The 16,016-nt window shown below is 40.0% G+C and overlaps 1 protein-coding gene across 6 annotated transcripts in view; it reads left to right on the top strand.

Moving 5' to 3' along the window:
- The window catches only part of LOC133630768 (adhesion G protein-coupled receptor L2-like), a 245,338-nt gene that overhangs the window by 141,689 nt on the left and 87,633 nt on the right, over positions 1 to 16,016 (top strand). For all 6 annotated transcript variants that reach the window (XM_062022490.1, XM_062022488.1, XM_062022491.1 and 3 more), the window contains exon 5: positions 169 to 969. In XM_062022490.1, the coding sequence (XP_061878474.1) occupies positions 169 to 969 (801 nt within the window). The remainder of the gene's footprint in view (positions 1 to 168; positions 970 to 16,016) is intronic.

Genomic DNA, 16,016 nt, shown 5'->3' with positions numbered 1-16,016 from the left:
TCATGGTAGCACTGTGCATGTGTCCACCTTGTCGTGTCATTCGTTTACAGGGTTTATATTCCTCCAAACAGTCTTTCTGGTCCTCAGCAAGAGTGATGCTACCACATGTGCAAACCTCAAAGATGCTATCCCTGATTGTCATTGCTTCACTCTCTTGTCTTCCACTAGTTTTCATTTGTCCCGGGACTCTGAAGGGTGTAGGAGACGCCACCTTCCTCTACGAGGCCGAGCAGCAAGCAGGGTCGTGGTGCAAAGACCCGCTCCAAGCTGGCGACAAGGTCTTCTTCATGCCTTGGACGCCGTACCGCACGGACACCCTCATTGAGTACGCCTCTCTGGAGGACTTCCAAAACAACCGTCAGACGACCACGTACAAACTGCCGCACCGCGTCGATGGCACCGGCTTCGTGGCCTACGACGGCGCCATTTTCTTCAACAAAGAGCGCACGCGCAACATCGTCAAGTTCGACCTGCGCACGCGCATCAAAAGCGGCGAGGCCATCGTGAACAACGCGAACTACCACGACACATCGCCCTACCGCTGGGGCGGCAAGACGGACATCGACCTGGCGGTGGACGAGAGGGGCCTGTGGGTCATTTACGCCACCGAGCAGAACAACGGGCGCATTGTGGTGAGCCAGCTCAACCCATACACGCTGCGCTTCGAGGCCACATGGGACACGGCCTATGACAAGCGCTCGGCGTCCAACGCCTTCATGATGTGCGGTGTGCTGCACGTGGTGCGCTCCACCTACGAGGAGGGCGAGAGTGACAGCAGCAGAAGCCAGATTGATTACATCTACAACACCAAGCTGAGCCAGGGAGAGTACACGGACATCGCCTTCCCTAACCAGTACCAGTACATCACCTCCGTGGATTACAACCCCAGGGACAACCAGCTGTACGTGTGGAATAACTTTTACGTCCTGCGCTACGACCTCCACTTCGGACCGCCGGACCCCACTGAAGGTGAGGGCTGCTTTTCTACAGGAAAACGTGCAGGGAAGTTTCGGGGTTGCACTGATTGTCTCACATTTCAGCACAGTAAAATAAACTTGGATATAGCAATAGATATACTGTAGTTTCCGGACCTTAGGGCGCACCGGATTAAAGTTAAAGTTAAAAGTTAAAGTACCAATAATTGTCACACACACACTAGGTGTGGTGAAATTAACCTCTGCATTTGACCCATCCCCTTGTTCACCCCCGGGGAGGTGAGGGGAGCAGTGAGCGGCAGCAGTGGCCGCGCCCGGGAATCATTTTGCTGATTTAACCCCCAATTCCAACCCTTGATGCTGAGTGCCAAGCAGGGAGGTAATGGGTCCCATTTTTATAGTCTTTGGTATGACTCGGCCGGGGTTTGAACTCATGACCTACCGATCTCAGGGCGAACACTAACCACAAGGCCACTGAGCAGGTATTATATTATATATTATAAAGCGCACTGCCGGTGAATGGTGTATTTTTTATCTTTTTTTATATATAAGGCGTATCACATCCCTGCTCCGTGCATTAAAGGAGCCCGATTATTATAATTTTTTTCTAAATGGAAAACACTTCCTAGTGGTGTACATAACATGTAATGGTGGTTCTTTGGTCAAAATGTTGCATAGTTTATGTTTTACAGATCATCTTCAAGCCGCTTTCTGATAGTGGCTTCAGGATGCGCCGTTTTGTGGGCGGTCTTATTTACATGGCCCACCTTTGGCAGCGTCTTCTCCCCGTCATCTTTGTTGTAGCGGTGTAGCGTGCAAGGACGGGAGTTAAAGAAGTGTCAAAAGATGGAGCTAACTGTTTTAATTCAGACTGTACTTAAATCAATAACGGAGGAGTATCTTCTCATCCGAAAACAACAACACCGAAAATGTGTGACCAGAAAAAACGTCCGACCGGAACTCTGATAACTAAAGTTTCTTCGGTGCATAATGTAAACTCACTACACCGCTATGTTTTAGTGCTTTCATGACAAGTTTACTGACAGATATAAGTAAGAACTTTACGGTACTTTATATTAGAAATGGCAACAGCAGAGGATGAATGCCACATAACAAAAAGATAGAGAAAAAAAAGAAGCTTATCGTCTACGGTGTCGCCGCGTACTACAAAGGCGGACGAGCGCAATTTCTCAGGATTTATGCAGATCCCAAATACAGATCAGCAGGTACCAGAAGGTAAGAAAAGTGATAGTTAATACTGCGAAACAAAACGAGAGATAATGTCTTACCTTATACACACACCATAATAATACTCATTTGTTGAGCCACATCAAACGGTGCAGCCTACACTTATTTCTTATGTTTGACTGCCATCTACTGGTCACACTCATCATTACACCATGTACCAAACAAAATTGCTTCGAGGTGGGTAAGCTCAACCAAACGTATTCCTTACATTAGCAGACATTATTGTCTGAATATCTGGCAACGCAATGAGTACACCTAACTCCGGATTTCCACTGGATGCGTATCGGCGGTGGACTCTTTCTGTTTCCATTCAAGTCAATGTGTCGATTTCCACCACTGCCAAAACCCTTGTGCACGGCGGCGCCATGCCGGTGCCGTATCACATCCCTGCTCTAAATAAGGGAGCGTCTGTATTTGCCAGACAGCGCAACACAGCAAATCAATTGAGCTAAAATATGCTTGTTTGGGACAGGAAATCATGCACACAAAATAATAAAATATCCTGTTTACTTTCAAACTTAAATAATCCGTGTTCAAGGTGGATCGTATTTTACTCTTTGAAATGTCTTAATGGGCGGGGACGGACCAGAAATCAACTTGTCAAAGGTTATTGGACGTCAGTTTACCTGGTTGACACAAATGAATGAGAACATGCTGGTTCTTGTGGTCCACAAACAAATAATCATATTACAGGTATATCCTGGACAACTATTTGGGGGCCTCTGTCAAATACCAGCTGATACAGGGGTGAGGATGCAAGGGAGTGGTTAGCGGGACTTGAATGAGATGTGTGTGTGTGTGTGTTCGTGTGTACAAGGCTTGCCAGGGATGATGTTACTGTTGTGTTGGTGCTTGCTACAAAAAAAGTCAAAAGACGTTCCGTGCAGGCGCCCTGCAGCAGCCCTTACACATACAGTGGAAATGCGAGATTAACAGTCAACATGACCAAATTGTGTGAATATTTAGTGTGAGCATTGCTATCTAGTTCCGCCTTAATCCTCTTGGGTATGGAATTGAGCTGAGCTGTTCAGGTTATTACTGAAATGTTCTTCCACTCCTCCATCATTTGTATTTGTTCATTTGCACACAAACACACAACAAGCAATTAATATACAATGTAAAGTAAAACACATGTGTGGGAAAGGTTAATAAGACCCTAAGGTCTTGTAAATCACTCCCCAAGACATCACAATTATCACAGCAACAAGAATAGACAAGTCAAATGCAACATATCATATACAATAAACATACTCATCTTAGGTCACTTGAGACCAACACAGCATTTAATTGTTTTTAAAGAAGATAATGTAGTTGTGGATTGAATAGCTGGTGGTAATTTATTCCCAAGTAATTACAGCGTACATTGCTGACTTGACGTTCCACAGAATGGTAGATACAAGTCCCCACAATGTCTTGTTTTGTATGTACATCAAAAGAATATCTGAAAAAAATTGGAAAATGATTCGCAAATCAGTAGATAAATGTACATTCATATACATACAAATACTGTAGACAAAAATCAAAACAAACATTGAATATTGTCAAAATGTTTTCTTCTTAAAAAAGAGGAGCAGATAAGAACATTAAACTGGAAAAGTGCATTATTTTCAGTCATTTATTTTGAATTAATAATATTTCGTAAAGATGTGATTGACAAGTAGCACTATTGCAAAACATTTTATGTGGATCAACATACAAAAAACATTACTAAAATAACAACCTTTTGTCAAAATACCAATCAATGTGATCATCTTGCTACAGGCAAGTTTATGTTGTTTCAAGTTATTTTTTTGTATTACCAATTTCCTAAAAGGTTGCTGGTTACTGGGGTTCAATCCCCACCTTCTACCATCCTAGTCACATCCGTTGTGTCCTTGGGCAAGACACTTCACCCTTGCTCCTGATGGCTGCTGGTTAGCACCTTGCATGGCAGCTCCCGCCATCAGTGTGTGAATGTGTGTGTGAATGGGTGAATGTGGAAATACTGTCAAAGCGCTTTGAGTACCTTGAAGGTAGAAAAGCGCTATACAAGTTTAATCCATTTATCATTATTTATTTATGAATAATTTAGCTTTTGTACTAAAAATCATAGATTCGTTTAAAATTAAGTGGCAATTTATTAACTTTAAACTATTCAGATATATTAGACAGTTCTTTGTTTGCTTCTGTTGTCAAGCAATCAATATTAGAATGTGATATTAAAGACAGGTATCATCTGATAATATAAGAGGCAGTACATTCCTTCAAACATGTGTTTAAATCATTGCTATGGAAAAATAGAACCCAGAGGAACCCCTGAAACTAATTTAGCTCTATTAGAATGTTGATTATTAGTAGAAACATATTGATGACTACGGATGATCGATAAACCGTAAAAATGATAATCGTGGTAAAACTCGACGGTTACTATTACTGTTTTAAATAAAAATTATCGAAAAACCGTAATTGATAGCCACACTTTGATAAACTTACAGACGAACTGGCGCTAGCTTGCTAGCTTAAAGGCTAACATGAATACAAAAGACATTAACGTCTTTCCCAATTAAGAAATGACATTCCCCAATCTAAACTCATACAAACAAATCACTGTCTGAGCAACTAAGATCTTCAATTGTGGACATTGAACCTACAAACTGTACTCTCTTAGACTGAGCGATCACTTTAAACTTGGAGAAATATGAAACGTAGATGTTTTTATGGTGCCTTAGAGCAGTGGTTCTCTAGTGTACCCCCTGTGAACATTTTTTTTAATTCAAGTACCCCCTAATAAGGGCAAAGCATTTTTGGTTGAAAAAAAGAGATAAAGAAGTAGAATACAGCACTATGTCATCAGTCTCTGATTTATTAAATTGTATAACAGTGCAAAATATTGCTCATTTGTTGTGGTCTTTCTTGAACTATTTGGAAAAAAGATATAAAAATAACTAAAAACTTGTTGAAAAATAAACAAGTGATTCAATTATAAATAAAGATTTCTACACATAGAAGTAATCATCAACTTAAAGTGCCCTCTTTGGGGATTGTAATAGAGATCCATCTGGATTCATGAACTTAATTCTAAACATTTCTTCACAAAAAAAGAAATCTTTAACATCAATATTTATGGAACATTTCCACAAAAAATCTAGCTGTCAACACTGAATATGGCATTGTTGCATTTCTTTTCACAGTTCTTTTTGACAGACATTTAAAAAAAATCTCACGTACCCCTTGGCATACCTTCAAGTACCCCCAGGGGTACGCGTACCCCCATTTGAGAACCACTGCCTTAGAGGACCACTGAACAGAGTAGGACACCACAATGCCCGTCAGAACACTCTTAGCAGTTTGTTCAGTATATGTTGGAATTCTGGTTTCCATCATTGAACCACAACTCCTCCAACAGCACTCGCACAGCCCTCAAACTTGACATTACCACCAGCAGACGCGATTATCCTGCTACTCACTTATGTTGCTAACTATTTTCACAAAAGTAGTAAATCTATACTGCTTTACAAGCTGTACACTGACTACTCCAAAGTATATTATTTTCATTAAAACCGATATATGTACAGTAATAGAAAATGGATGCTGAAAAGTGAGGCGTGAGACACTGCGAGTCGAACATTGTCTTGTGGGATGTCACACATAGCCTCCTTTTAATTTTGGATGCAGTTCAGGTGTGATAAAGCGGTCCCCAGTGTTGAGGAAAGACCTCATTTCCAATCACAAATTACAGATTCACTTTGGAATGAGGGGCGACTCCCGGGTGGCGATTGCGTCGCCCTACCAAAACCCTCTTCTTGATTACCATGAGGCACGCCAAGGCACTCTCTCCAGCTGAGGCCTGGACCCTATCAAATTCCGTAATCTCCCAAACCCGATATGAACACTGGGCCTCTTCACCCTTCCCTCGACTGCCTGAATATGGAATAGGTTTTTAGAGTATTGTGTTTGTTTTTTATGTCACAGGTTATCCTCTCCTCCTTGTGTTAAAATTGTGTTGCCATGGCAGCGTTGGCGACACGGCAAGTGGACATTTATATATATGTGTTTGGGTGTGCGTGCGTGCGTGCGTGCGTGCGTGCGTGCGTGCGTGCGTGCGTGTGCGTGTGTGTGTGTCTGCGCGCGCGCGTGCATGCGTGTGTAATATTCGGAGAAAATGACCCCCCTCTTTGAGCACAATATTTTTTTAAGCAGCAGTCTTGACTCTTGCAATGTGCCATTCCTGGAATGGAGTGAGAAGAATGGCGAAGACTCCGGTACAGAATCTTAAATTACTCTGTGATGTGCTGGGAGGTGACTTGACATCAGACTGATAATGGCCGTTATTATCCCAGCTAAGCCCGGTTTATGGAGAGAGGCCACCAAACATCGAGATTTTTACGTCATGGCAGCGATTCAAGCTCTGGCTTGTCTTTGGCACTGTGTCTGTCAAATCAGACTACAAATACATGTAGCCTTACAACCCTAGTAGCGTATCAGGTAGCCACATTTTTATTCAGAACTTCTGGATGCTCAGCTGGAAATGTGATTCTTGACTCAAGCTTGTTGAAGGGGGGTTATCAGCGACGTCTCAGTGGGGGCTGCGTGCTCCCCTGAACTCTGACTTGTTGTCAGCACCGACTGTTTGTGTTACCGACCGAGCCTGGAATCTGGACACCCAACACCCACGTTTGTGTCTTTAAAGCAAAGCCTCAGTTAGGAACATGGCAACAAATAAATGTGCCAACGTGAGCTTAGCCTTACCACAGTCTCCACTTTGCTGCAGCCCACTGCTTTCTTGATGCCCTCAGTCTCCTCTTGGATAAAACAAAGTCAATTGCAGGGATGATCATCATTGAATTCTTAAAGCAGAGGTGTCAAACTATTCCCACGTGGGCCGGACGGGTAAAATCATTGCAAAATAACTTAAAAATACAACTACAACAAATTCAGATTGTTTTCTTTGTTTTACTTCGACCTACAATAGAACAAGCACATTCTGAAAATGTACATATCACAAATAATCCCCCTGACAAAACACTTCAAGTTAGTTGAAAATTCTGAGGAAAAAATTGGTGCAGTTTCGAAAACACCATGAAAAACACAATACATTTAGACTTAATCTCAATGCATATACAAAACAATTAAACTCAGCCCATATAGGATTGAACATAAAACAAAATAAATATTAAATAAAAATATTTTATGTATCAACTACCCCAATCTTCATTTCCCCAAATTAATCGTGCTAACTCAACAAACCATACAAACTGAGGTAGAAACCTTTCAAGAGGGGTGAGTTACTCCCTGCCTTCTAGGCATCACTGTGTATCGATAGAAAAAAAAAGTTGTTCAATGTGTGAAAAATGTCAACAAACCAAATAGAAAAACTTAAAAGACTGACAGTATTGCAGTAAATCACACATTGTTCAATTCCTTTAAATTTGCACAGAAGACTATAATTTTCACAGAACTATATCAATGTGTCTCATGCAGCATTTTAAGTGGGGTTACCAATTTTTATTTTACGTCCGTTTGTTTTACGTTGGGTCGAGGGGGAGGAGTCACAGCCCCGCTTTACCGTGTACCTCTTGCTTGGTATATATATATGCTCACCCCGGTATAAACTATTTGCTTGCCTAACAGAATTGCTACAGTATTGCGACATCCAGCAATAAAACAGCTGTTTCTTTCATTTAAAAATGCAGCTAATTTTTACACCTAGCAAACTCATTTCGCAGGCCAGATACAACTTGTTCGCGGGCCTTATCCGGCCCACGGGCCACATGTTTGACATACCTTTCTTAAAGGGATTGTATCATGCAAAAGTGTTCTTACACGGTGCTACCTATTTTTGTGTACCAGTATATGGGATCCCCATAAGTCCTGAAAATGTGAACTGAAACTATGGGTGATGAGGAAAAAAATGTATAAAACAATATTGTCTTCTTCAAAATATGCTGTTTGGAATTTGAGCCTTTAGTAACGTATTTTGCCTAAGTTACTTCAATGCATATCTCCATATATGGTAGAGGTTTACCCGGAAACATCTGCGCAAGTCTGCCATTTTTATTGTCGTCCAAAGTTATTGTCAATAAGTTCCTTCTTTTTCTCCATCCTCTTGTTGTGAGGCAGACTGGCTCTTACATGCACATCGTGCTAATATCCTCCGCCCTTGCCATTTCTAATGAAAAGTAAAGTATACTAACAAATGAAGACTCGATATGGTAGCGCCAAAAACAATACCATGGCTGACAGGCTGGAGATGCAGTCAAAGTGGGCTTGGCCTCGAGGGGGATTTCAGCACATAATAAGAGCGCCTACCAAACGATGCATTCTGAAGAGACAGTCAGAAAGTCAGTAAAACAAAACCTATGCAACGTTTGTACCAAAGCACCACCATTGCAAGTTATATAGACAAAGAGGGAGTGTTTTAAATGCAGGGGAAAACAAGCATTGTATGACCTCTTTAATGGCCGTCTTTGGGCTTTTGTCAACACAGCCTGTTGGTTTTCCCAGCCCCCAAGTCTGGGTTTGCGAACCAAAGCCTCAATTAAGAGCACGGCGACCGTGCATGTGAAAAATAGTCATTATGAGCCGCCCGCTTGGCTGTTGACGTTTCCAATGTATATGAATGTAATTAACGAAGGAACTATCATAATTACCCTCCTTGTCTTGAAAGAGCCATAGGAGAAGGACGCTGGCCATTGTAGAGTTTTTTTCAATGAATTCTTTCAACGTCTTTCACAGCCTCTGTTAGGCCTCAGTAAACATAAATATCACATTACCTTAAAGCTGTTACTCTCCGCAGCCAGGGTGCATTGAATCAAAGAAGCTGACTTCTGTGTTTTATTTGTCATTCTAAGTACCTTTTATTCTTTTAAATAAGACATGCAGCACACCGTGTCGCTACTAGCTGCCTTTTTATAGGAGCATTCCGCTGAGAAGAAGCATCTCACGGTGCTCCGCTCCTCTTGAAAATAATTGCGTGTGTCCCCCCCACCCTTTTTTTTTTAATTATCAGATGCTCACCTTCAACTTCTTTATGTGTCTGTCGCGATTTATTGTGGCCACCGAACAGGCTATTCTGCAAGGTAATCTAATGGTGGTGAAATAATGTCACTGGAATCAGAGGGCCACTTGGACCATAAAGAGAATTAATTGTTCTCATTAAGATTCATGGACCATTGAAACTCTGAGTGTATTTCCTCTTCCTTATTGAAATGTCTTGACAATACAAGAATGAGTGTTCTTTTCTTTCGGAGGCGCAACATTTGACGGCAATGCAATTGAGGTTTAAAGCCGAAAACTGGCTCCTTTCGTCGCTGCCCCGGTACTGCTAGGGGTGGGGTTGATCTAACCTGAGAAGATTTACATTACTATACCACTAGGGATGTAACGATATCACTTTTTTTTAATAACGGTTATTGTGACAAAATTATTGCGGTTATCATTATTATCAGGGTATTGTTGAATATGCTCAAAAAATACACACAATACAATATAATAACCACGTTTTAGTAAAAAATAAAATAAAAGAAATATACAGACACACAATATACTTTCTTGGCAGAAGACACATTAAAATATGGTTCTTACTTCTTCAAAGCCGTATTTGTCTATTTGAGTGTTTATCTTTTTTGTTTTAATTTACAAAGGTTTTAGAGGGTTTTTTTTAAATAATAAAGGCAAAACGTGTGTTGTTCATTTCACATCCTGTTTTTTGTGACATCATGCAAGCTCACTTCCTGTTGTAGACACTTTCAGCCATGTCATAATCCTTCGAGTATAGATCTACCATTAGAGTCGGTAGGTTCAATATGCATGAATATCTTAGTTGTTCTGACAACAATGTGTTCATACAAGTTTATGTCCCCCTTAGATTAAGGCGGCCCTGGCCATAACTGGATATTCTAGTATGCTATTCGCTACTATGAATTCAAGCTACCTTAGCGGTGGGGATGTAACAATGAACCGTAATAGAGTAAAAATAACTGCAGTAAAACTCCTGACGGTTAGTATTGCCGTTTTAAAATAAAATGATCGAAAAACCGAGATTAACGGCACTTAGATAAACGTACGGACTGACTGGCGCCAGCTCGCTCGCATAAAAGCTAACATGAAAACAAGAGTCGTTAACGTCTTCCCCATTAAGAAACAACATACCCAAATCTAAACTTATTTAAACACATTACTGTCTGAGCAACTAAATTATTCAATTGTGCAAATTTAACCTACAATCTGTGCTCTCTTAGTGTTTCCCAGTGATCGATCTATACTCAGATAATATGAGACGGAGGTTGGGTTATTTTCGGTGCTTTCAAGGACCGCGAAACAGAGTAGGACACAACTTCCGCCAGATATATTAAATAGTAATAATAGAGTTTATTTGTAACGCACTTTTTATTTGATTAAATATTAAAGTGTGATAGTACAAACCAGTATTTTAAACAATGAAAGATTAGCCATTAAAACAGATTAAAATACTAAGACTAAAACACTATCAGTGAAGCATAAGAAACACAAAGCATGCGAAACCGAGGCTTTTCTAACATTATTTATATTTATTTTATTTTATTTTTCTTCATAACTTTGTGAAAAGATTTCAGTGATTGTAAGTACTTTTTGAGCACATTCAACAATACTGAGATAGTAATAATAACCGTCATAATTTTGCTCACAGTAATCATGAGATGAAATGTTTACATCGTTACATCCCTATTTAGCGGTTAGCATTGCCTCTTGTCTGCTCCTGCTGTCTTTTGCTCGGTGTGTTGCATATTTAGCTATTCCTCCTGTCCTCTAGTGGTAATGATACTTGTAAAAAATGTAGTTTATTAGGATCAGTAATTTGTAGTAATGGCTCCATACCCATACTGTGGATGGCTACTTTAATTAGCCGCACCTGGTTGGCCGCTGTTAACCGGGAGACTAGGACTAAATAGGCTGTCAACAGTAAAACGACCCTTCCACTTCCAAAAATGCTGTTTACTATTTTTTATGTTTTTTTACGTCGACTAATCACGGCAGCTGAGCACCATTTAAATAATGATATTATAGTAATATTCAAGGATACAGGCTCTGTTGTCTTAAAAGAAATGTACCGTATTTTCCGGACCATTGGGCGCACTGCCGATGAATGGTCTATTTTTGATATTTTTTCATATATAAGGTTCATAGGGCACATTAAAGGAGTCATATTATTATTATTTTTTTCTAAATTGAAAACACTTTCTTGTGGTCTATATAACATGTAATGGTGGTTCTTTGGTCAAAAAGTTGCATGGATTATGTTTTACAGATCATCTCCAAGCCGCTTTCTGACAGTCGCTTCCGTATGCGCAGTTTTGTGGGCGGTCTCATTTACGTGGCTCACCTTCAGCAGCGTCTTCTCCCCGTCATCTTTGTTGTAGCGTGCAAGGACGGGGGTGGAAGAAGTGTCAAAAGATGGAGCTAACTGTTCTAATGACTTTCAGACTTTACTTAAATCAATAACGGAGCAGCATTTCCTCATCTGGAAACAACAACAAGGCCTGTTGTGTCCTGTGAAAAACCGTCCCACCGGAACTCTCTAATAACTAAAGTTCCTTGGTTGAATAATGTAAAGTCACTATACTGCTATGTTTTAGCGCTTTCATGGCGAGTTTACTGACAGATATAAGGAAGAACTTTATATTAGAAATGGCAACAGTGGAGGATGAATGTCCCATAACAAGAAGATGGAGAAAAAGAAGAAGCTGATCGACTACGGTGTCACCACAGACTACAAAGGCGGACGCGCGCAAATTTTCAGGATTTATGCAGATCTCAAAAACAGATCAGCAGGTACCAGAAAGTAAGAAAAGTTTATTTTGCATGTGGCGACTTGTCCAGTGTGTACCCTGCCTTCCGCCCGATTGTAGCTGAGATAGGCTCCAGGCCCCCCCGCGACCCTGAAAGTGATAAGCGGTAGAAAATGGATGGATGGATGGGAATATTGCAAAACAATACGCCAGATAATATGTCTTACCTTATACACACACCATAATAATACTCGTATGTTGAAGCACCTCAAGTGGTGCGGCTTCATAGATTACCAAAGTCGTACTAAAATATTTTGATAGATTTTTAAGCGCCGTGTGTAATGTTCTATATTTTCAATGGAACATATAAATTGTTGTTGTTTACTTTAGTCATATTGCCATCATAGTGCAGTCTACACGTATCTCTTATGTGTGACTGCCATCTACTGGTCACACTTATCATTACACCTAGTACCAAATAAAACTGCTTCAAGGTCGGTAAGCAAAACCAGAATTATTCCGTACATTAGGCGCACCGTGTTATAAGGCGCACTGTCGAGTTTTGAGGGAAAAAAAGGATTTTAACTGCGCCTTATAGTCCGGAAAATACGGGACTGGGATGCTGTGTTTTTGTGGTAAAGAACACCCGTCACGCCAATACCCCGCCTTCACTAGGAGCTATCTAAAAGGCAAATGTGCCCTAATGCCTAATCTTCTTTTGTGTCCATTCTGTGTGCTAAAGTGTAGGATCTTTTGCATAATCTGCCTACTAGCAAAGTAATGAAAACAAAGCCGCCTTGGCAAAGTTAATCATTGATCACCTCGTAGGAATTTCTTTGACGTGCAGGTTTTTCTTCCTAATTCTAATCCTGATAGATGTGATTAGCAAACATCTGTGTCCATATTGATCCAGGGAGGGGATGCTTATTCTTCCAAAGAGTTCACATGTCATTAAAGGAAAATATCCGTAAATGAATTGCGAGCACAAAAGAGAGTCCGGTCGATATTTGGGAAGGTGGTCCACCTCACGCTCAAAGTACAAGAGCACATGCCAATAAAAGGCAAAGCGACACCTGTAAAGCTCTACAAATGTGGAAGGATCATTCAGAAGAGCGCTTCAAAGTAACAGGGAGCAAAGGAGAAAATTAATTTGTCTTGGGGTTATCATTGATCCCAGATCTTAAAGTGAATAGCCACTCGGTGTAAGCTGGCAACACAAATGGAGGCACCGCTGTGAGTTAAAATGTCAAACTAAGCCCGACTCCCTGCCTTTCGATGCAGAGCTGATGTTTTATAGGCATTTTGCATGTCGCCTCGCAGAACTCTGATTGATGTCTCCAGGTGAGCATGAATGCATTAAAGCTTTGTAAAATATTCTGCTTGTTGATCTGGTAAGTAAATGCCAGCCGGATTAAAGTACCAGTAAAGTGGAAAAAACAAGTTGACTTTATATTAAGGCTGCAACTAACGATTATTTTGATAGTCGATTAGTCAACGATTATCTTAACGATTAGTTGACTAAGCGGACACATATTTAATGGCTCAAATTTTTACATCGACTTCTAAATGCAGCTTGAGTTATTTTAGGCATGTGCTTACAGACAACAAAGATGATTAATTCAATCATAAATATAATATATTAAATAAACTGTAACTGTGCTCCTCATTCAGCTATTACAAACATTACAATTACTGAAAATGTTGTCCCTGTAAAAGAAAGGAAAGGCAAAGTGCTAAAAAAAAAAACAATGAACCTTGTTTATGTACTAAAGAAAACAGTTAAAATAGCAGCAATGAAAACAAACAACAAAAACAAAATCTAACTTCCATGAGCAAGGTATTATATGTTTTTAGCAATAATAAGAGGAAATATCATCACACATTACATGTTTTTACTGGCTATGTTGAAGGCGAGTGACCCACATCCACTCCGACTAACACAAGTAGTGACGTCACGGCTATTGTCGACAAATATAATTGTCGGCGGCAAATTTTATTGTCGACAATGTTGACTAATCGTTGCAGCCCTACTTTACATGCTTAATTGTGTTTCATTGTATCTATTGAATCATATAAATCCAATCGTATTTACAATACATCACAATGGGAGAGCTTCTGCACTGTGACCCTAGTATCAGATCAGTCATACTGGAAATACGCAAAAATTAGACAGAGATGTGCGGTCTATCATTTACAATCTCTATATAAGGCATGAACACATATGTTTTTCTTTTTTTTAATGCATTCTCAGTCATAAATACATAAAAAGTCCGCTAACAATGTAGTCAATGGGGGCTCTCTTTTTTTACCCACAAAACCCTATAAAGAACTATCCAAAACCTGCCAACAATACTCTTCATACATATCGTGACCTGAATATTAACCAAATATTAGCAATGTTGTTATTATAAGCGCTAACGCAAACAAACTAGGGCTGCAACAACTAATCGATTAAAACCGATTATAAAAATAGTTGGCGATTAATTTAGTCATCGATTTTTTGGATCTATGGTATGCTCATGCGCAGAGGCCATTTTTAATTTATTTTTATTTTTATTTATTTTTTAATTAAAAATTAATTTTTTTTTATAAACCTTTATTTATAAACTGCAACATGTACAAACAGCTGAGAAACAATAATCAAAATAAGTATGGTGCCAGTATGCTGTTTTTTTTCAATAAAATACTGGAAAGGATAGAAATGTAGTTTGTCTCTTTTATCCGATTATTAATCGATTAATCGAAGTAATAATCGGCAGATTAATCGATTATCAAATTAATCGTTAGTTGCAGCCCTAAAACAAACTATTTCTTAGCGGCACAATGATACAGACACCAAAGTAGCCCTCTGCTGCTTCACTGTGAGCTGGCAGCGATGTCCTGCTGCTCCCGCATCATCGGGTCTCGGCTCGTCAAAGTTATTGTAGATTATGAATCATGCCACTCATCTGGATAGTAGGAGGATTTAGCCTTAAATCTAGAAGCTGTTCATCTGTGACATTCAATGTATACCCGGAGATGGAGACAAACACACACAACCGAAGTCGGTGTCTGCTGGGAGACTTCTTTGTTAACCATTCGTGTGCATCATGATTAATTGCTCATCTAAACATGAAGATAAAGACATCTTATCAGTCGTCATCAAAGTAAGAGAATACCTTGTACAGTAAGCTATCATTTCATTATGTTTGTAGGTTTTGTTTATTGTTTAGCACTTAGCAATACTACTACATGATGCTATAGTGTTTCACTAAAGTTGGATTTGTTTAGTAAAGCTTCTAAAACGTGTAGCTCATCCTCCTTATATTCGGGTCCAACAATATAAGGTTCTGGATCATAATTTTGCCCAAAGTAATCATTCTTGGCTCTCACAAAATCTGCGCGATTTGCATTGTTGTTGGTGGGGAAGGAATCTGCACTCCCTACCACTACATCACGCGATGACGTGTTTGGCTTCTTCATTATCTCTCAAAATGGCTCAGGAATCTCCGTGAGATTGATACCATTTTGATCATATATATTTATTCGCAAACTTTGGAAGTCTTTAGTTGTCATACATCAGATACATATGATAATAGCTTCAATATAGAGGCAACCTGTTTTTCCACTCTACTGTTACTTTACTTTCGGCAGTAGCTTATTTCTATTCGCAGATCTATCTTTGTGGCTGTCATCGTGAGCTGGTCAGCCTTGTTCCCTCACTGCGAATGTGCTACGTCTGCAGCACCGCTATATTCAGTTTCAGGCCTCATAAATTACTCGCACTAACACCAGACAGGGTCCGTCCAGCTTTTTCTGCCTGCTGCTCTTTAAAGAAGTGTCAGCCTTGTGAACCTTCCATCGAGGCGCTTTTTTTTTTTTTTCATCTCCAGAAATAATATTCCTAAATTAGGCACATAAAACGTCTTCTTTTGCCTCGCGCGCTGCAAACTTCGGATTAGAGCGGAACGACATAGAAAAAGAGAAAGGGCCTGATGTAAAATTCATGTCTTGTGGGATTTGTTCCTCTGTCATTAATTACCAGCCTTGCCTCGTGGTGAAAAAAAGCCAGGCGAAGACAAAATGCAGCATATTGTAGTTGTTATCC

The sequence above is a fragment of the Entelurus aequoreus genome, linkage group LG16 (assembly GCF_033978785.1).
Source record: "Entelurus aequoreus isolate RoL-2023_Sb linkage group LG16, RoL_Eaeq_v1.1, whole genome shotgun sequence".
NCBI lineage: Eukaryota > Metazoa > Chordata > Actinopteri > Syngnathiformes > Syngnathidae > Entelurus > Entelurus aequoreus.
This window is presented reverse-complemented; position numbering and strand designations above follow the sequence as displayed.